This window comes from Haliaeetus albicilla, chromosome 19, assembly GCF_947461875.1.
Source record: "Haliaeetus albicilla chromosome 19, bHalAlb1.1, whole genome shotgun sequence".
Lineage (NCBI taxonomy): Eukaryota > Metazoa > Chordata > Aves > Accipitriformes > Accipitridae > Haliaeetus > Haliaeetus albicilla.
This window is the reverse complement of record NC_091501.1, coordinates 21,003,793-21,019,762: the sequence shown is the minus strand read 5'-3', so window position 1 is coordinate 21,019,762 and position 15,970 is coordinate 21,003,793. Positions and strand designations below refer to the sequence as shown.

Below are 15,970 nucleotides of genomic sequence, written 5' to 3'. Positions count from 1 at the left end.
ACTCCCCTTTAGCCCTCACTCTGTGATAATCCTTAGCATGCGAGAATAAGGAGCAGATTTCCTTTCTTCCCTCCTCCAGAGAAGAGCCGAACCAACAGAGGGAAGGTTAAGCCTGCAGTGGTAAAGCTAGCTGAAGGTGTGCAGCCCTTGAACGACAGAACGGACCGGCAGTTCCCTTGCCCAGGGTGAGCTGTGGTGCGCAGCACTGCCTGCCAGGTCCGAACATGGCCCTCTTCTCTTGGCTGTAGGAAGAAAGCAGGTTTCCATGTAGGACTGATGCTAGTGAGATTAGTGGAGGAGGAGGGCAGGGTGATTCGTCCAGGGGTTTCTGGATGAATCAGCATCTGGAAGAGTCCATCTCCATGTCCCTCTGAGCCCTGGACCCCCAGGTCCTAGACCTGACCTTTCCCTGCAATGCTTGACAAGGCCATGCTGGAGGGTAACATGTCTCCAGTTCTGGAGCCTCGGGAACTAACTGACATGAACGATGAAGCATGTATTGTAATCCACCGGAAGGCAGAAGTACACCAGAGCTGGATCAATCTTCCACATGAATAAGAGACATTGTCTTCAAATTTCTGAAACTGCAGCATCAACTGTCTGATGGAGGAAACCTCATCCTGAGTAAAAGTGAGAGACCAGCAGTGACCTGACAAGAACACAGGATTTTTGGAATGGATGTGAATGCTGGAGCCTGCATCTTCACTCTGCTGAGTGGGAATATTGAGTGGAAGAGACAGTCAGGCAGTTGGTGAGCATCAACCTTCTCAAGGCTGAACAGTTCTAACTCTCTCATCCTCTCCTCATATGAACGATGCTCCAGAAGATGCTCCATTTACCTTTTCAAGGTGTAGGAAAGGCACTTCTCTCAATTACTGCAGCCTGTCAAAGACGCTGGCTTTGCAATGAGATTGGCTTTTTCCTGTAGCTCATTTGGACTCATGGTTAGTGGTATGGCCAGCTGCCTGGGTAACAACCTGCAGAGAACGATCCAGCATTGTCCTCATGCCTTTGGTGACTCTCCAGAACACAGGCCATATTCCCTCTGTCTTCTTGGTAGCATTCACTCTGTGGCCTGCTATCACTACCCAGTGCAAGGCTGGATGTGCTGCACGATGGGCTGGAGATGCTTTCAGAAATGCTGCTACTACATATTGGCTGAACAGATGTCCTGGAATGAAAGCAAGGACACCAGCACAGGGTTGGGCTCCCACATGGTGGTGATCGATACAGAAGCAAATCAGGTAGGTGGGAGTCTTCCCATGGGAGTCTTCTCCTCAAATTGGCCAGTGTCTGCTCTCCTGAATTCCCTGGCTGTGATCCTGGGTTTTGCCCTGCTGCCCCCTCATGAGATCCTGAACTCCAACATCTCATAGTCACTGCAGCCAAGCCTGCCCCCAGTCTTTACATCCCAAACCAGCTCTTCCTCGTTTGTAAGTGTGAGATCCAGCAGAGCACGTCTCCTCATCAGGTCCTCCATAACCTGTGTCAGGAAGTTATCATCAAGGCACTCCAGAAACCTCCTGGATTGCTTGTACTTTGCTGCTGAAAACAAAGCTTGGAAACTGCTGCACAAACTGCTAAGCGTGCTGGCTGCCTCTGTTAGCTGCACTCTCATACCTACTGCTGGGGCTCAGGACTGTGGAGCTGGTGTTCAGTCTGCGAGAGTGCAAAGCACCAGGCACACTGGGAACAATTTCCTGCAGGATTAATTCTCACTTCCTCTATTGTCACAGCTGGTAGCACTTCCTCTGTGTTTTCTGCCTTTCACTTTGTTAGTATTTCCTTCTAGACTGCTTGCCTTTATTTGACTGGTGCAGAGAAGTCTTTCCCTTCAGATCGTTCTGAATTCAAGAAAACTGGAAAGCAGGATTCCCCAGGGGATTCAGATTGATGGAGAAACTGCCATCAACCCTGAGTAAAAGATAACTAGATCCAACAAGTTCATTTCTGAACATGAGCACACTTGCTGTTCTTGATGTTTGGAACCTCTCATACATTCTCCAACCTGCTTCAGGTGGTTGGTGGCTTCTAAAATCAGGCATTTTCGGTGCTCCCAACACGGGGTTCACTGTGTTTCCACCTCTTAAATAGGAGGTGCAACTAATTTCTTGTGTGGTATAATTTTGCAGAAAAGCTGATGAAGTTTTATCTTCCAGCTTCTGGCTTTCAGCTTCTCAGATCCTGAGTACCTCTGAGGGAAGTTGCGTTCTATGTCTTCTCCTGCAACCTTGAGTCCTGCAAGACACCTTGTAACTGCAATATTTTCCTTAGTTCATGTCCCATTGATCTTGTCTGCAACCATGCTGTGCTTGTTGACTCTTGTCTGTACTGCAAGGGTCTGTGAAAGTAGATTCAAGGTTTTCCAGTGCCTCTTCTACAAGTGCACCTATTATAACCAAGTACCACTGTGGGAAAACAATGGAAGAATGGTGAGGAGGATTGTAAACACACTCAAGTGACTTGCAGCTGGGATGCAGAAAAACATACGTATCATACTAATCGTTGTTTAGTCTTGTGTGCTCAGAGGCACCCTATCAAACATGCTTGAAATTCCTGCCCTGCTGTGGGAAAGGTCAAAGCACGGTGGTAAACTACGCCTGTGTGTATCCCTGATAACCAGGCAAAAACGGCAGGCTTGGTGATCTTCCAGCACGGAGCGAGCTCCGCAGTGCTTGTGTCCCCACTTGTGTGCCTCTGCCCGGGTGCTGCTTTGGACATCCCCCGGTTGGTGAGGTAATGAAAATAAATTTAGTCTTTGCATTTCATCTGTGGTATTGTGGTTGTCCCTCCATCCTGCCTGTGCCAGTTCATATAACCACTATCTTCAGTGGTTGAAGGGCAGGAGTCCCTGGCAATTCTGCACTGCCAGGTGCCACCCTATTGTCCCAGCACACTGATCTGACACATATTTGTGAAGTGAAATAACTAAGGGTCACTTATGAAGCTCTTCATGGCTGGAGCAGGTAGAAAACAGCTGAGAATTTTTACTTGCAGAACTGTGTAAAGATGTACAGGAAGACTCAGGTCATTGATACATGCCATCCCCAAGCATGCTGCTGGTGTTCATGGAGCAGGAAAGAGAAATAAGTTCCTGCCATTTTGGAAACATAAGATATTTGCAATGGTTCCAGAGCCTTCCACTGAGGAGGTAACCTCTCCCATCACTGGTCCCAGCTGCCTGGCACCAGGGCTGCTAAGGAGTTTCTGTGCAGGCCAGTGCAGAGTTTGCCACTTTGAGACTTCTTACCCTGGAGTGGGACAGAGCTGTTTGTTAGTCACCTGAGTGTTGTGAGGTCAGCTGTTTATTTGCTGGGACAGTAGCTTGATTTGTGATGTTGAAAAGAAGTTGTTTGCTGTCTTTCTGCTTTAGACCCTGTGCACACACCGAAGTGAATTCGCATGAGGGTGCCTGCACAGACCTTCACCTTGGTCAAATGGCCTGGATAGCAACAACTGATAAAATAGGAATGTGACTGTAGACAGATGTGTGAGTTGAATACCTGAAACTATCTGACAGTGCATTTGCCCCAAGCCCACTTTTGTTAAAGAAGAACACGACTACCTGCTTAACAGTAACCAGGGAATTAGTGAAAGGCTTTTGAGACAGAGAAGAGCCAGTGTGAAAACAAAGCTTAGAAGAAGCAAGAATATTTTTAACAAAGAGAAGAGAGAGAAGTGGGAAGGAAGGGGCAGTCAAGACCTGGTTTGACAGTTGTCCTGCAACTTTGCAACCTCTGTCTGTAACAGAGCATCCTCCCTGTTGGATGCCGTGGGTAGCCTGCGCTCCTGGCAGTAAGGGATGCAGTATGTACCTACCCACAACTTGAGTGTGCCTATGTGACCTTGTGCTTTCTCACTGGCCTGTGGGTTAGCGGGTTGTAGGAAGTGGCGTGACCCCTGCATCTCCAGAGGGAAGTGTGTGAGAATAGGGGAACCCCAGAAAAGGGATGTGTTCTTGTAGTCTGCGCTTCCTGGGGCAGGGGTGGGAGATGGGAGATTGCACAAGTAAACATGTGAATGTGAGGATTAGTTACGTACAGATGTTGAGAAATTTGTAGGTTTTTATTAATATTTTGTGTCTGGTATTGTGCTTTATCTGTTGGATTGCTGATACTGATCCTGAATACACAGGTCATGGTTTGTCAGTTAATTACATGTCACGAATAAATCAGTAAACTGCTTAGATCCATCCTGACTAAATTTAAACCACATGAACCAAGCACATTTTCCTTCTGACAGTTTTGCACCCTCTGAATTCTTCATACTGATCAGCCAAAGTCAGCTCCCCCCCCATATGCGCAAAAGCAAGTATATTTTAGAGCAATAACAAATACAATGTATTCTCATTTTGGGGAATCTGTGGTGTAATTCGGTTCTGTTCTCCAGCATGATGGCTGGGAACTTTTTAAAATGTCACTTGAGAATCTCTCATTGTGCTGTGAATCCAGTAGCTAGTGCCTTCTAGTAGTTCATACCTTCTATGACAATACCAGCAAGTACATATATGGACCATCTTTCCAATGCAACAGAGCTGTTGGATGGTTCAACCCTGCCTGCAGCCTGTTGTGCAAGAAAAAACATACTCATAGGACATTCTTTACATATGATTTAGGTTTATCTTCATTTGTAACCAGTTTTGTGCCCTGCTCTTTTGAGACTTCAACTGATGTGCTTGTGCTATTGCATTAGCTATCCCATTCCTTCCTTAGTGCATCCGTGCACGCCTCTTCACGGGGAGAAACTAGCTGATGGAACATGGAAGAGCAAAGGCTGCATACCCACCCCAGTCCATTCAGAGTACCATGAGAGCCAGCAGGGATTCTTCATCCTTAGGGGTATCTTAGGGACACTTTATCCTGCAGGGTTTTGAATCAAGTTGCCTTGAGCAGTGCTAGAACTACCGCATATGCTGTGCCTTTTGTCGTGACCGAGTAAAACTTCATGACCTGTAATGCACAGGGATTCTCATGACCTGTAATGCACAGGGATTCTGGCACAGTCTAGTGATCCCTTCTAACCTCCAGCTCCGTAATGACAGGTTATATGCAATCCCTCCACTCAAAGCTCCCTCCTCTTTTCCTGAGCAACTGATTAAAAAGTGTTGCCAACTTCCTTGCTGTGCTCTGGGTTACTGGGCTCAGGCTTCACACGGGGACTTGCCCAGACCGAGTGAGTCACCGATACGCTTTCCTGCCATTTTTTGACTCCTTTTTGCAGGATGTTGTGAGTGGGTTTAGCCCTTTGCTAGCAAATACTAACACTGTAGGTATTTTCACACACATACTCACTCACCAGGAAAGAACAAGCACAAAAGTAAGGCCAGTAGTATTGCCTGTGAAACTGCTTGAATACATGCAAAAGGAGGTTGTTTGAGCTGGAATGATACTACTCCTCATCTGTTTTCATTTGCCTCTGTGACATTCTGTGTTGCAATGAGCATGTTGTGAAATGTTCTGGCAGAGGAATTATAAAAATTCCCCCATCTCGACGTGCTGTGGGGAACACCCAGGAGACGGCTTTTTCTGCACACCAGATTAAAGACTGTGAAGGCTCCTCACCAGTGTGGGAGCTGTCCTAGTGCGGTCTTCTGTGCAGGAGGAAGGCTGTATTCGTGGCCATATTGGTAATGTGGACTCTTGGAGAAGAATGATACCGTGGTAGAGATAATGAATCAGCGAGGGAGAGTCAGTCCTGGAACCGCAGGTAACCACAAAGCCTTCTTTTCTGTCCTCCTGTAGAAGAAGAAGGTGGTGGGGGAAAATACAGGGCTGGGATAGATCATGGGCATGGTACAGTGGCTGGCCTCATACCGGGAGAAGGGGCTTAGGACAAGAGCAAAGCAACAGATGAGGGAACTGGGGAGTGCCTGGGCTGGGAGAATGGCTCATTTTTCCAGAGCCAAGGGGAATAAAAGTCCAGGCAGACTGTGGTCTGCCATTCCCTTCAGTGCTTTTTCTGTAAACAATAGGACTGAAGAATGCTATTCTACTATCATTATCCAAGTAAAACTACCTGCATCAAGCTAAGCACAAGCCACTGCTCCCATCTCTGGTATCTCTAGGGAGAACCAAGCAAGGGCCTTCCCAAGAGCTTCGTGGTGCCTATTCTCCCAGTGGAAACAATCTCTTCTTGTGCCTGCCTCTGCAAACACTGAGCTGGCCAGTCACTCCTTTGACTATATGCTATTGCATAAAAGGATTTGGGGGATAGAGACAAAATAAAGGTAGCTGAAAGGAAGAAGCTCTAAAGAAAGATAAAGAGGAGGGAGGTATGGAAAGAGCGTTCAGTGAAAGACAGGGGTAATGGAGGGCAACAAGGAAGATGTGTTGAGAAGAAAGGAGGTGTGACAGGACAAAGAAAGGAGTGCAATATGGGAAGAGTACAGGCAGGGCTTGTGATAAAAAGTGATATAAAAGAGCAGCTTCAGGGCAGCCCCTGTGTCGCTGTACTCTATGGGTCTGACCCACTGCTAATGTTGGGCAGCAGGACCTGGTTACCCAGTCCGTGGAACAAGGGTATCAGCGAGTTGTTGGGGTATGGAGCCACGTGGGTTATCCTGCCCCCAACTCTGGGCTGGGGGCTTCCCACTCTTGCCTTGTGTTTTTCAGGCCCAGAAGAAGAGAGAAGCTGCTCCTGGCTGAACCCCTGGGTGTTCCTTGCTTCTGTCCTTGTCATCAAAACTGCCTTTTTAACGGCCTGCCTCGGTGGGTTCCAGGGTCTCTTAATTCCCTGGGGATGAAGGGAGCAGCTGACTGCCTTTTGCCAGATGGAAAAGCAACATCCTAGTCTCTCTGCCAGCAGGCATATGCCCTTCACCAAAACAGTCGGTTCTGCTGCCCTCTTAGTAAGGGAGTGGGGTCCCTTCCACAGTTAAGGATCATTCCCTGGCAGGGCCTTCCCACTGCTCCTCTTTCCCACCTATCTGAACAAAGCCAGTCCTGGATGAAACCAGTCCATTTCTCTCCTCCCACCAAGAGCTGAGAAGTGTCTTTAGTGTCAGAGGGCACTGGAGTATCATAGTGCTGTGATGACTCCTCTGTCCTTCTTCTTAACTCCCTTGGGCGAGGCTCAACACTCAACAGTTCTATGCCTTCTCGATAAGGGTGAAAGTGGTGCTCTAAAGCTGCAGTGCCCAGGAAGATTAGGAGGGAATGTATATTAATATTCCACCTTTATCAAGCTTATCCCATGACTTTTTTGACCCTTTCCTGACCCCATCCTCACAGGATGTTTAAGCTGGTTTTGTCGGCTGGGAAAATGAGTCTCTCAGCCAGCAGAGGTGAGAGGAGCTCATCTGATTAATGCCTGTTCAAAGGAGGGAGTGACCAGTGCTGGGAGAAACGGCCTGCTGTTTTCATCTCCTTGTTCAATACAGATTTCAGAGCTTGTTAATGTAACAGAGTCTCTGTAGGAGCTCTAAGCCGGAAGGTGGAGGATAGAACAGGTTTCTCATGAATGAGGAGAAAAGAATGACAGTAGCACTTTCCTTCTCTTTCCTCTCTTCCCAGTTCTTTTCCTTCATGGAAGCTACGGCCAGTACAAGACTCTGCTCCAGAATGCTACAGAGTGGCACTGCGTCCCCAGCGTATCTGCAGGCAAAGGCGAGTGATGCTAGGAGCCTCGTAAGCAGCACTAAGAACCTCACCAAAATTTACTCTGGTGTCAGTCAACCTTTGAGGTTGGGAATGTGATTGTCAGCCAGAGCTGGATTGTTTTAATGAAGGAAGCTGGAGAATTGAGGAAAGAAAATGCTGTATTGCACAATTTTACTTAGGATGCTATGAAAACATGTTCTGGGCCAGTGGAAGAGGGTGGGTTGTTCCAGACCTACCTTTGACCGCCCTTCCTACTCTTCCTCTTTCCCTGGCTTTCGCACAACCCCTCAACTGCTAGTCCAGTTCACTAATCTCACTGACAATGCTTCATCCTTTTGGAAGGGCTGGTTCAATCCAGCTCCACTCCCTGTGCTGCCTGTTCACAGAAGCATCGTGGTCAGTGCGAGGGACAGAGGTAGGAGTGACAGGAGGATGTTGTTATGCAGTCTGGAGTAGCTGGAGAGCTGAGCTGCAATCACACATGAAGTGATGGCGATGGCAAGTGCTAGAATTCCTGCAGTGCAAATTCTCAAACTCAGTTCAGAGATCTGTTCTCATGTAGCCTCATGCTCTGAGAGAATACATCTGTGTTTTTTTAATCTGTCATGTGACTTTATGGCTATAAGGCAGATCTCTAGGAAAACCTGGCTAGTGTAAGGAACTGCCTGTGGTGGCAGCAAGGCTGTCAGAGCAGTTTACTCTATGTGTCTGTCAGTCTGCATGAGTTGAAAGCTAAACACTTGGACAACACTTCTCTGATGGAAGTGTTCCCAGAAGAGTGCAAGCCAACTACTTCCCATCCTGCTTCCTCAGGAAGGGTAAGACAGAAACTGTGTCTTTCACCAAACAGAGGTTGCATGGCAGAACAGATAGAGAATGGGAAAGGCACTTCAGGCAGGGGCCTCATGACAAGAGCCTGTCAGGCTCTTGACAGCTTTACTTGTGGAATATGGAAGTGAGTTTTTACCTCTGTTCAGATTAAAAGTATGGCTCCAGACCCCTCCCCTAGCACCTGGGACCCTACACTGAGCTCACAGAGATGAAGGACAGCACATCTTGTTCAAAAGCAGGATTTTTTTCCCCCACAGAGGAGGGCTGGATGTGCTGCCCGAAGGGCTGGAAACACTTTCAAGAAAAGTGCTATTATCTGTCCACTGATAGGATGTCCTGGCTTGCGAGTGAGCAGAACTGCACTGGGATGGGCTCCCACCTGGTGGTGATCAACAGTGAAGAAGAGCAGGTATGTGCAGGGCTGAGAGAGGGGCACAGCAGCCAGAGACATGGTGCCAGGCCCTGGCAGGGACTGAGAGCCCCTCCGTGTCCTGCAGGGGAGGGGGGATGTCCTTTCTGGGTCCCTTCAGCGCTGGCTCCCCTCTGGCACCAGCCCCAGCCCATGGGGACTCCTGCCGCCTGCTCTGCTCAGTCTGCACCTCATGGACATTGTGTTTTTTCCAGGAGTTCCTCTTCAACTTGGCGAAAGGAGTATTTACTAAAGCCTATGAAACGAAATACTACATAGGCTTAACTGCTTACAAAAATGGGCAATGGCAGTGGGTGGATCAGACTCCATATAAGAAGGCAGCCACGTGAGTATTCCCGGGGGGGAGCAAGGAAGGTCCTGTAATTCCCACCCCTCGGTCCAAGCGACCAATACACTGCGTATGGCAGGTATGTGTTAGAGGGGGATTCCTGTCTCCAACTGCCCTATAAGTCAGAAAACTTGACTAGTTTTCTAGTCAAAACTATGACTCCTGATCTCTGTCACAGTAACATTCCCCTTTCCCTTCCACAACTGTTTTAGGTGACTTCACCCCCACTGTCATGCATGCCAATGCATTTCCAGTAGAGGAACTTTCTTTTACAGGTTCTGGAAACCTGGGGAACCCAATTTACTCTTTGCAGAAAAATGTGCTGCAATTCACGTCAAGGGAAACAGAGACTCCAGCACTTACAGTAACTGGAATAACATCCTTTGCTTCACAAGTTGCTATCGAATTTGTGAACTGGCAGTCAAATTTGTCTAAGGAAGGAAACTCCATTTTGGATGAAGGACCTGAAGAAGTATCCTTGAGAAAGGGCTGCTCATGAAAGAGCTGATGAAAAGCTGGCCTGAGCTCACACAAATGCTTTATCTTGCAATGTAGGATGAGTTCCCAGCCTGCATCCCTGCATCTCTTTCCAAGATGGAGATCAGTCCTGGATGAAATTGCTAAGGCTGCAGTAAAGCACCTACTGAGCCACTTTTCACTCTCCTCCTTCACAGATGGGTGCCCTGATCCTCCAGTATGTTCCTTGACTCCTTGTCCAGTTGATATCTCAGTGATGCAGGAAAGGCCCTCTCTGTTTCATAAAAGGATACTGGTCCTACAAATCACGGGAGTAGAATTTGAAAGAAGAGCATTCAGTGGAGTGTGCTTGGCCAGTCCCTGACGGGAACAATTATTTATGGCTTATCTTTAACGTTTCCTTTTTCCTTCAGCATATTCTCTGTTGATAAGTTAAAACAACCATATCAATAAATGTTAATTCTGCTTTTTGGATGAGGCTGTCTTCTGAGTGACAAGTCCCAGCCCCCCGCCAACCCAGCCTCCCTGCATGGAGGTGTTAACTTTTCAGTGTGTTTGGCATCTGCAGGTGATAATATTACTGTGAGTGTGCTGGACTGGCCAGGAGCAAGAACGACCTAGTGTTAGTCTGCAGAGCATGTAAGAAAGGCTGTAAACACTTTTGGAGAATCACGTGCGAGGGAAGCAACAGCGCAGGCTGTGTAGTAGTCAATGCCAACAACTGTTTGCCCAAGATGTAGCAGAAAGGAGATGGATTTTGGAAATCCTGCTGAGACATGTGGCAGAATTAAGCATGGCAATGAAGGGAAGAGAAAGCAAACAAATATCACGTGAAGGAAAAAGGCCAGAGTCTCCCCAGGAGGGATTTCTAATGTGAGAAAAGGGTAGAAGAGCCCTATCAGAGGCATCGCTGCAAATCAGAGACACAGAAGTCTTGAGCAAGTGCTCTGCTTCCCTCAAATTGCCCAAACCTCTGTCTGTATATGCCTCCCTTTTCATCAATGATACCCATACTCCTTGAAGAGCTGGGAGTTTCCAGTTTGCGACTAAGAATACATCCTGAAAAATCAGTTCTGGATGATTTTTTTTTTTAATTCATCAAAAATCTGAGCACAAATTTGTGTCATTTCCTCCTGAAGCAATGTTTCTGTTTTAGCCATTGGACCAAAAGCGTGGCTGTTGCAAGGTCTTGGCCTCCTATTTTCTAAAGTTGCTGGGATCTTTTCACAACAGAGAAAACTTTGTTGCCCTGTCCAACATGACAGCAAACAAAGTCATTGCAATGGACTTCTCTTTTTGATTTCCCCCAACTCAGTTCTGGAAACCACAGCAGCAGGGTTTTGAGGAAGAAAAAGGAGCAAATAAGACACACAGAGAGTGACCAATGTTTTACATGAGATTTTAGAGGCAGCTGCAGTTCTGGCTCCTGTGAGGTGGTATGAGGCAGAGCAAAACTCACACCAGAAGACTGGTTTGCAAGAAAATGTAACTTGCTAGAAACAGTCTCCATGCCCCAAATTTTCTTGAGATGTCCTGACAAAAGTGGGATCTTGGGAGATGATACTGGGTTTGCCTGCAGAATCGATGAAGGGAAGTTCCTGATCCCATCTCCCTGCAAACATACACATATACATGCATACACAAGTACAAACTCCTTTTATATTAGTTGTACAGTACAGCAGATGAAGGTAGACAGAGGAATCGGTCCCTGTCCCTGCTTTGTAAAGCCATTGTTGAAGGATAAGTAGTGAAACTCTAAGCAAGAGTTTCAGCCACGTTTCTGAGTAAAGCCAGTGCCCTTGACTAGTCCACCCCAATAGTAGCACTCAGAGTTTAGGCAGAGATGGACTCTGTACACAGTAGGTGCTTATAGAGGTGTAGAATAATCACAGAATCATTTAGGTTGGAAAAGACCTTTAAGATCATCGAGTCCAACCGTTAACCTAACATTGCCAAGTCCACCGCTAAAACATGTCCCTAAGCGCCACATCTACACGTCTTTTAAACACCTCCAGGCATGGTGACTCAACCCCTTCCCTGGACAGCCTGTTCCAATGCTTGACAACCCTTTCGGTGAAGAAATTTTTCCCAATATCCAACCTAAACCTCCCCGGTGCAACTTGAGGCCATTTCCTCTTGTCCCATTGCTTCCTACTTGGGAGGAGAGACTGACCCCCACCTTGCTACAACCCCCTTTCAGGTAGTTGTAGAGAGCGATCAGGTCTCCCCTCAGCCTCCTTTTCTCCAGGCTAAACAACCCCAGTTGCCTCAGATGCTCCTCATAAAACTTGTGCCCCAGACCCTTCACCATCTTCGTTGCTCTTCTCTGGACACACTCCAACACCTCAGTGTCTTTCTTGTAGTGAGGGGCCCAAAACTGAACACAGGACTCGAGGTGCAGCCTGACCAGTGCCGAGTACAGGCGAACGATTACTTCCCTGCTCCTGCTGGCCACACTATTGCTGATACAAGCCAGGATGCTGGTGGCCTTGGCCACCTGGGCACACTGCTGGCTCATATTCAGCCATCTGTCGACCAACACCCCCAGGTCCTTTTCTGCCAGGCAGCTTTCCAGCCACTCTTCCCCAACCCCATGCAATGCTACAGGCTTGTTGTGACCCAAGTGCAGGACCTGACACTGAGCCTTGTTGAACCTTATACACTTGGCCTGGGCCCATCAACCCAGCCTGTCCAGATCCCTCTGTAGAGCCTTCCTGCCCTCAAGCAGATCAACCCTCCTGCCCAACTTGGTGTCATCTGCAAACTTACTGAGGGTGCACTCGATTCCCCCATCCAGATCGTTGATAAAGATATCAAACAGAACTGGCCCCAATCCTGAGTGCTGGGGAACACCACTTGTGACCGGCTGCCAACTGGATTTAACTCCACTTACCACAACTCTTTGGGCCCGGCCACCCAGCCAGGTTTTACCCAGTGAAGAGTACACCCATCCAAGCCATGAGCAGCCAGTTTCTCCAGAGGAATGCTGTGGCAAATGGTGTCAAAGGCTTTACTAAAGTCCAGGTAAACAATGTCCACAGCTTTTCCCTCATCCACTAAGCAGGTCACCTTGTCGTAGAAGGAGATGAGGTGAGTCAATCAGGACCTGCCTTTTGTAAACCCATGCTGACTGAGTCTGATTGTCTGGTTGTCCTGTATGTGCTGTGTGATGGCACTCAGGATGATCTGCTCCATGACCTTCCCCAGCACCGAGGTCAGACTGACAGGCCTGTAGTTCCCTGGATCCTCCTTCCAGCCCTTCTTGTAGATGGGCATCACATTTGCTAACCTCCAGTCAACTGGGACCTCCCTGGTTAGCCAGGACTGCTGATAAATGATTGAAGGTGGCTTGGTGAGCACCTCCACCAGCTCCCTCCTATGGGTTGATCCCATCCAGCCCCATAGACTTTTTTGTGTGTAAGTGGTGTAGCAGGTCGCTAACCATTTCCCCATGGATGATGGGGTCTTCATTATGCTCCCCATACCTGTCTTCTAGCTCAGGGGGCTGGGTACCCCGAGAACAACTTGGAGAGTCCATGGCTTTCTGCTGGGTGGATACCATTGCTCCCTGGTCGAGCTGACAGAGCTACAGCACCCTTCCTGCATGCCCTGCTGCGCAAACTGCTGTGCCGCATCCTGGTCGCTCACGCTCCCTGAGGGCTTCTTTTATAGGCGGGGGGAGGTGTGCTTGGCTGCTGTTGCTCCTGGCCCTGTCCAGGTCCCATCAGCTGCTGTTGGGCAAGCTGCAGGCTCCCAGCGGCTCTCTTGGCTCCCCCTGAATTTCCCTCGGTTCGGGACCTTCCTCGCACACTGCGCTGGAACGCTGCGCTGTGGATCGTGCCGGCACCAGAGCTGCTCGCCTCGGTGGCTGCAAAAGCCTTCCTCTTAATGTATTCCTCTTTGATTTATTGGAAAGAGGTATCTTTCTCCAACATATGAGAAACAGGCATTATGTCTTAAGTCTGTTTTGGTTCAGGAGGTAGCAGATGTCATACCAAGAGGCAGAGGTAAAGATATACAGTCAGGTATAGCACTTTCAGAAAGCTTCAGAAGGACAATCCCTGCATATTGAACGAGGAGGTTGGGTGGAAAGGACAAGAAGTTTATCATATTAGTGTACTTCATGATGACATCTGCAGTCCTTGTTTTCAGGTGGACATCCTGGCCACTTCCCAACTGCCTGTGAGAACAAGACCTGGATGCCCACCACTCCTTGGCACATTAACTTTTCCTTTGGAAAGGAACTCAGGTCTGAGGGTAGGGAAGGAGCCACAGTGACATTCACTTCTGAGGATACATACAGTGAAGACGTGGTCTGACTGCAGCAAAAAAAAAAAATCTGTTGTGGTTCAAACTTGAGCTAGCTTCTGGTTTTCCTCAAGAAACCCTCTGATGCCCAGTCTTTGAGATGCTGTCTTCAGCTGGAAAAAACATCAGAAGAACCATATTGGAAGGACAGCCTGGGAATACACCTCGTTCCCCTGCATATTGCTTCTTTTTGCAGAGGAAAGTCCAGCCAGTTCTCCCCACTCCCTCAATCCTACTGTCAAGTCTTAGAAATTTCCCAGTGGGAATCTTGTGTGGGAGGGGTGGTGGTGTGCCCTGCTGGTTTTGTCCCACCTGCTCAGATAGCAGCCTAGGCAGAAAGGAAGGTTGGGTTTCTTTCTGCTGCTGACAAGCACTATGTCCATTGATGGCATCATCAGCAAGAGACGGAAAGAAAATGACAGGCATTCGTGGGGAGGGAGAGAGAAGCAAGAGTGGGAAAGAAACAGTACTGTGTTCTGTTTTCAGAAAACATCTGATAAAAATGTGTGTCCTGTGTGAGCTGGAATATTTCTGCTGGTGCAAGTATTAAAGAAGACATTCATTGTGTCCATGGATGGCATTAGGCAGGAGAAGGCAAGACTGGTGCAGGTACCAACATCTAGCTCCTAGGATCACATGAAAGAGGAGTGGTGGTGCAGGGTTTATCACAGTTAACAGTGTATTCACCCTCTTAAAAAATCCCTCATGCCTTGGAGAGCACTGCCACATGCTAGCTTACCTTCCTTCTCCCTTGCTCAGAGGTGTAACACCAAAACCTCTGGGAGATCACAGCAGTTAGTGCTGACATCAGTTGGGCAGTGGACATGTAAAGCAGTCAGTGTTCATGATTCTTCTGGTCAGACTTATTAATTACATCTGTACGCTGTGCATGCTGCTCTCTTTATGTTTAGTTCTGACGGTTGATTTTTCTTCACAGGATACAACTTGGGTCCAACTTGGGAGCAAGGTGGGAGGTGTAGGATCCCACCAGAATTGCTGAGCTCTGTAGTTACTTTCTCAGCACCTGTACAGATCAGGTGGGAGCCCATTCTATTGCAGTTCTTGTTCCTACTGCTGGAACGTTATATCAGACAATATGCAGGACTAGCTGATTGGAAGACCTCCCCAGCTCTTTTGCTGAAGAATCTGCTCAGCTATGGCCCAGGAGATCTGGAGGAGTCGCAGAGAGCCTCTGACTCTATTGCTGCTGTCCCCTGTGGGGTGCGTCAGTGGCCTTAACAGCAAGATCAAGAATTCTGTAACATTCACTAAACAAAGAAACCATAGCCACAAGATAAGCAACTGCTCAGCTCAGGATCTCAAAATGCACCATAAAAATTGGCTTGTTCTATATTCCATGTTTTAACATAGGGGAAATTCAGGTGTAGCATTTAAGAATGGGCCATTGATCTGATTATTTATTAAATAGGCCATTGTAAACACACTCCAGTGCTGCTTTCCTGTCAATACATTCAATCCATGAGGTGAGGCGCCTGTTGCCTTAGATCCTTAAGCAGAGCAAGTTGCCAGAATTTTACATTCACTAGATGTCTGCAGATTTATTCTAGCTGAGGATCAAGGTGGTAACTTCACTGCCTGGACACCGTTTTGCTTCTGACATGAGCTAAAGCAGCAGTTTCTCACTACACATCTACCAGCTCTGAAAGCAGAGTATGAAAGCAACCCCTTTCAAAACATTAAACAAAGATCAAGGCCTTTCCTATGGTGTCCATCAAGGTTTTCCTTTGAGTGATCATTCTCATTTCTCATTGCTGTAGCTGCAATTTCACCTGAGTTCTTCCATTTATTTCTAGCTTTATTATCTCCTAACATGTCTCTATTTTTAAAGTGACTTTTTTCCCCTGTTCCTACTTTTCTTCTAATGATCTTAATTAACAAACTTGCATGTCTGGAACAGAGAACCTTTTAGAGACAAGGAAACAGAGGAAGAAAAAAAAGGGAAGTGGTTGCTTTGTTTCATAGATATTAAGACCTCAG

The 15,970-nt window shown here is 47.6% G+C and overlaps 1 protein-coding gene across 2 annotated transcripts; it reads left to right on the top strand.

Annotated features, from left to right (window-relative positions):
- Nucleotides 1–1,147: 1,147 nt before the first annotated feature.
- On the top strand, nucleotides 1,148–10,138 carry LOC104323027 (C-type lectin domain family 4 member E-like). 2 transcript variants are annotated; one of them, XM_069806726.1, is made up of 7 exons: nucleotides 1,148–5,706; nucleotides 6,612–6,707; nucleotides 7,512–7,604; nucleotides 8,687–8,838; nucleotides 9,054–9,184; nucleotides 9,463–9,659; nucleotides 9,907–10,138. In XM_069806726.1, the coding sequence occupies exons 1-6, from the start codon at nucleotides 5,670–5,672 to the stop codon at nucleotides 9,620–9,622; spliced, it is 669 nt and encodes a 222-aa protein (XP_069662827.1). In that variant the 5' UTR covers nucleotides 1,148–5,669; the 3' UTR covers nucleotides 9,623–9,659; nucleotides 9,907–10,138. The 2 variants fall into 2 exon arrangements, with proteins under 2 accessions (XP_069662827.1, XP_069662826.1); XM_069806725.1 differs by having other exon boundaries at nucleotides 1,149–5,706; nucleotides 9,463–10,138.
- The last annotated feature ends 5,832 nt before the right edge of the window (nucleotides 10,139–15,970 follow it).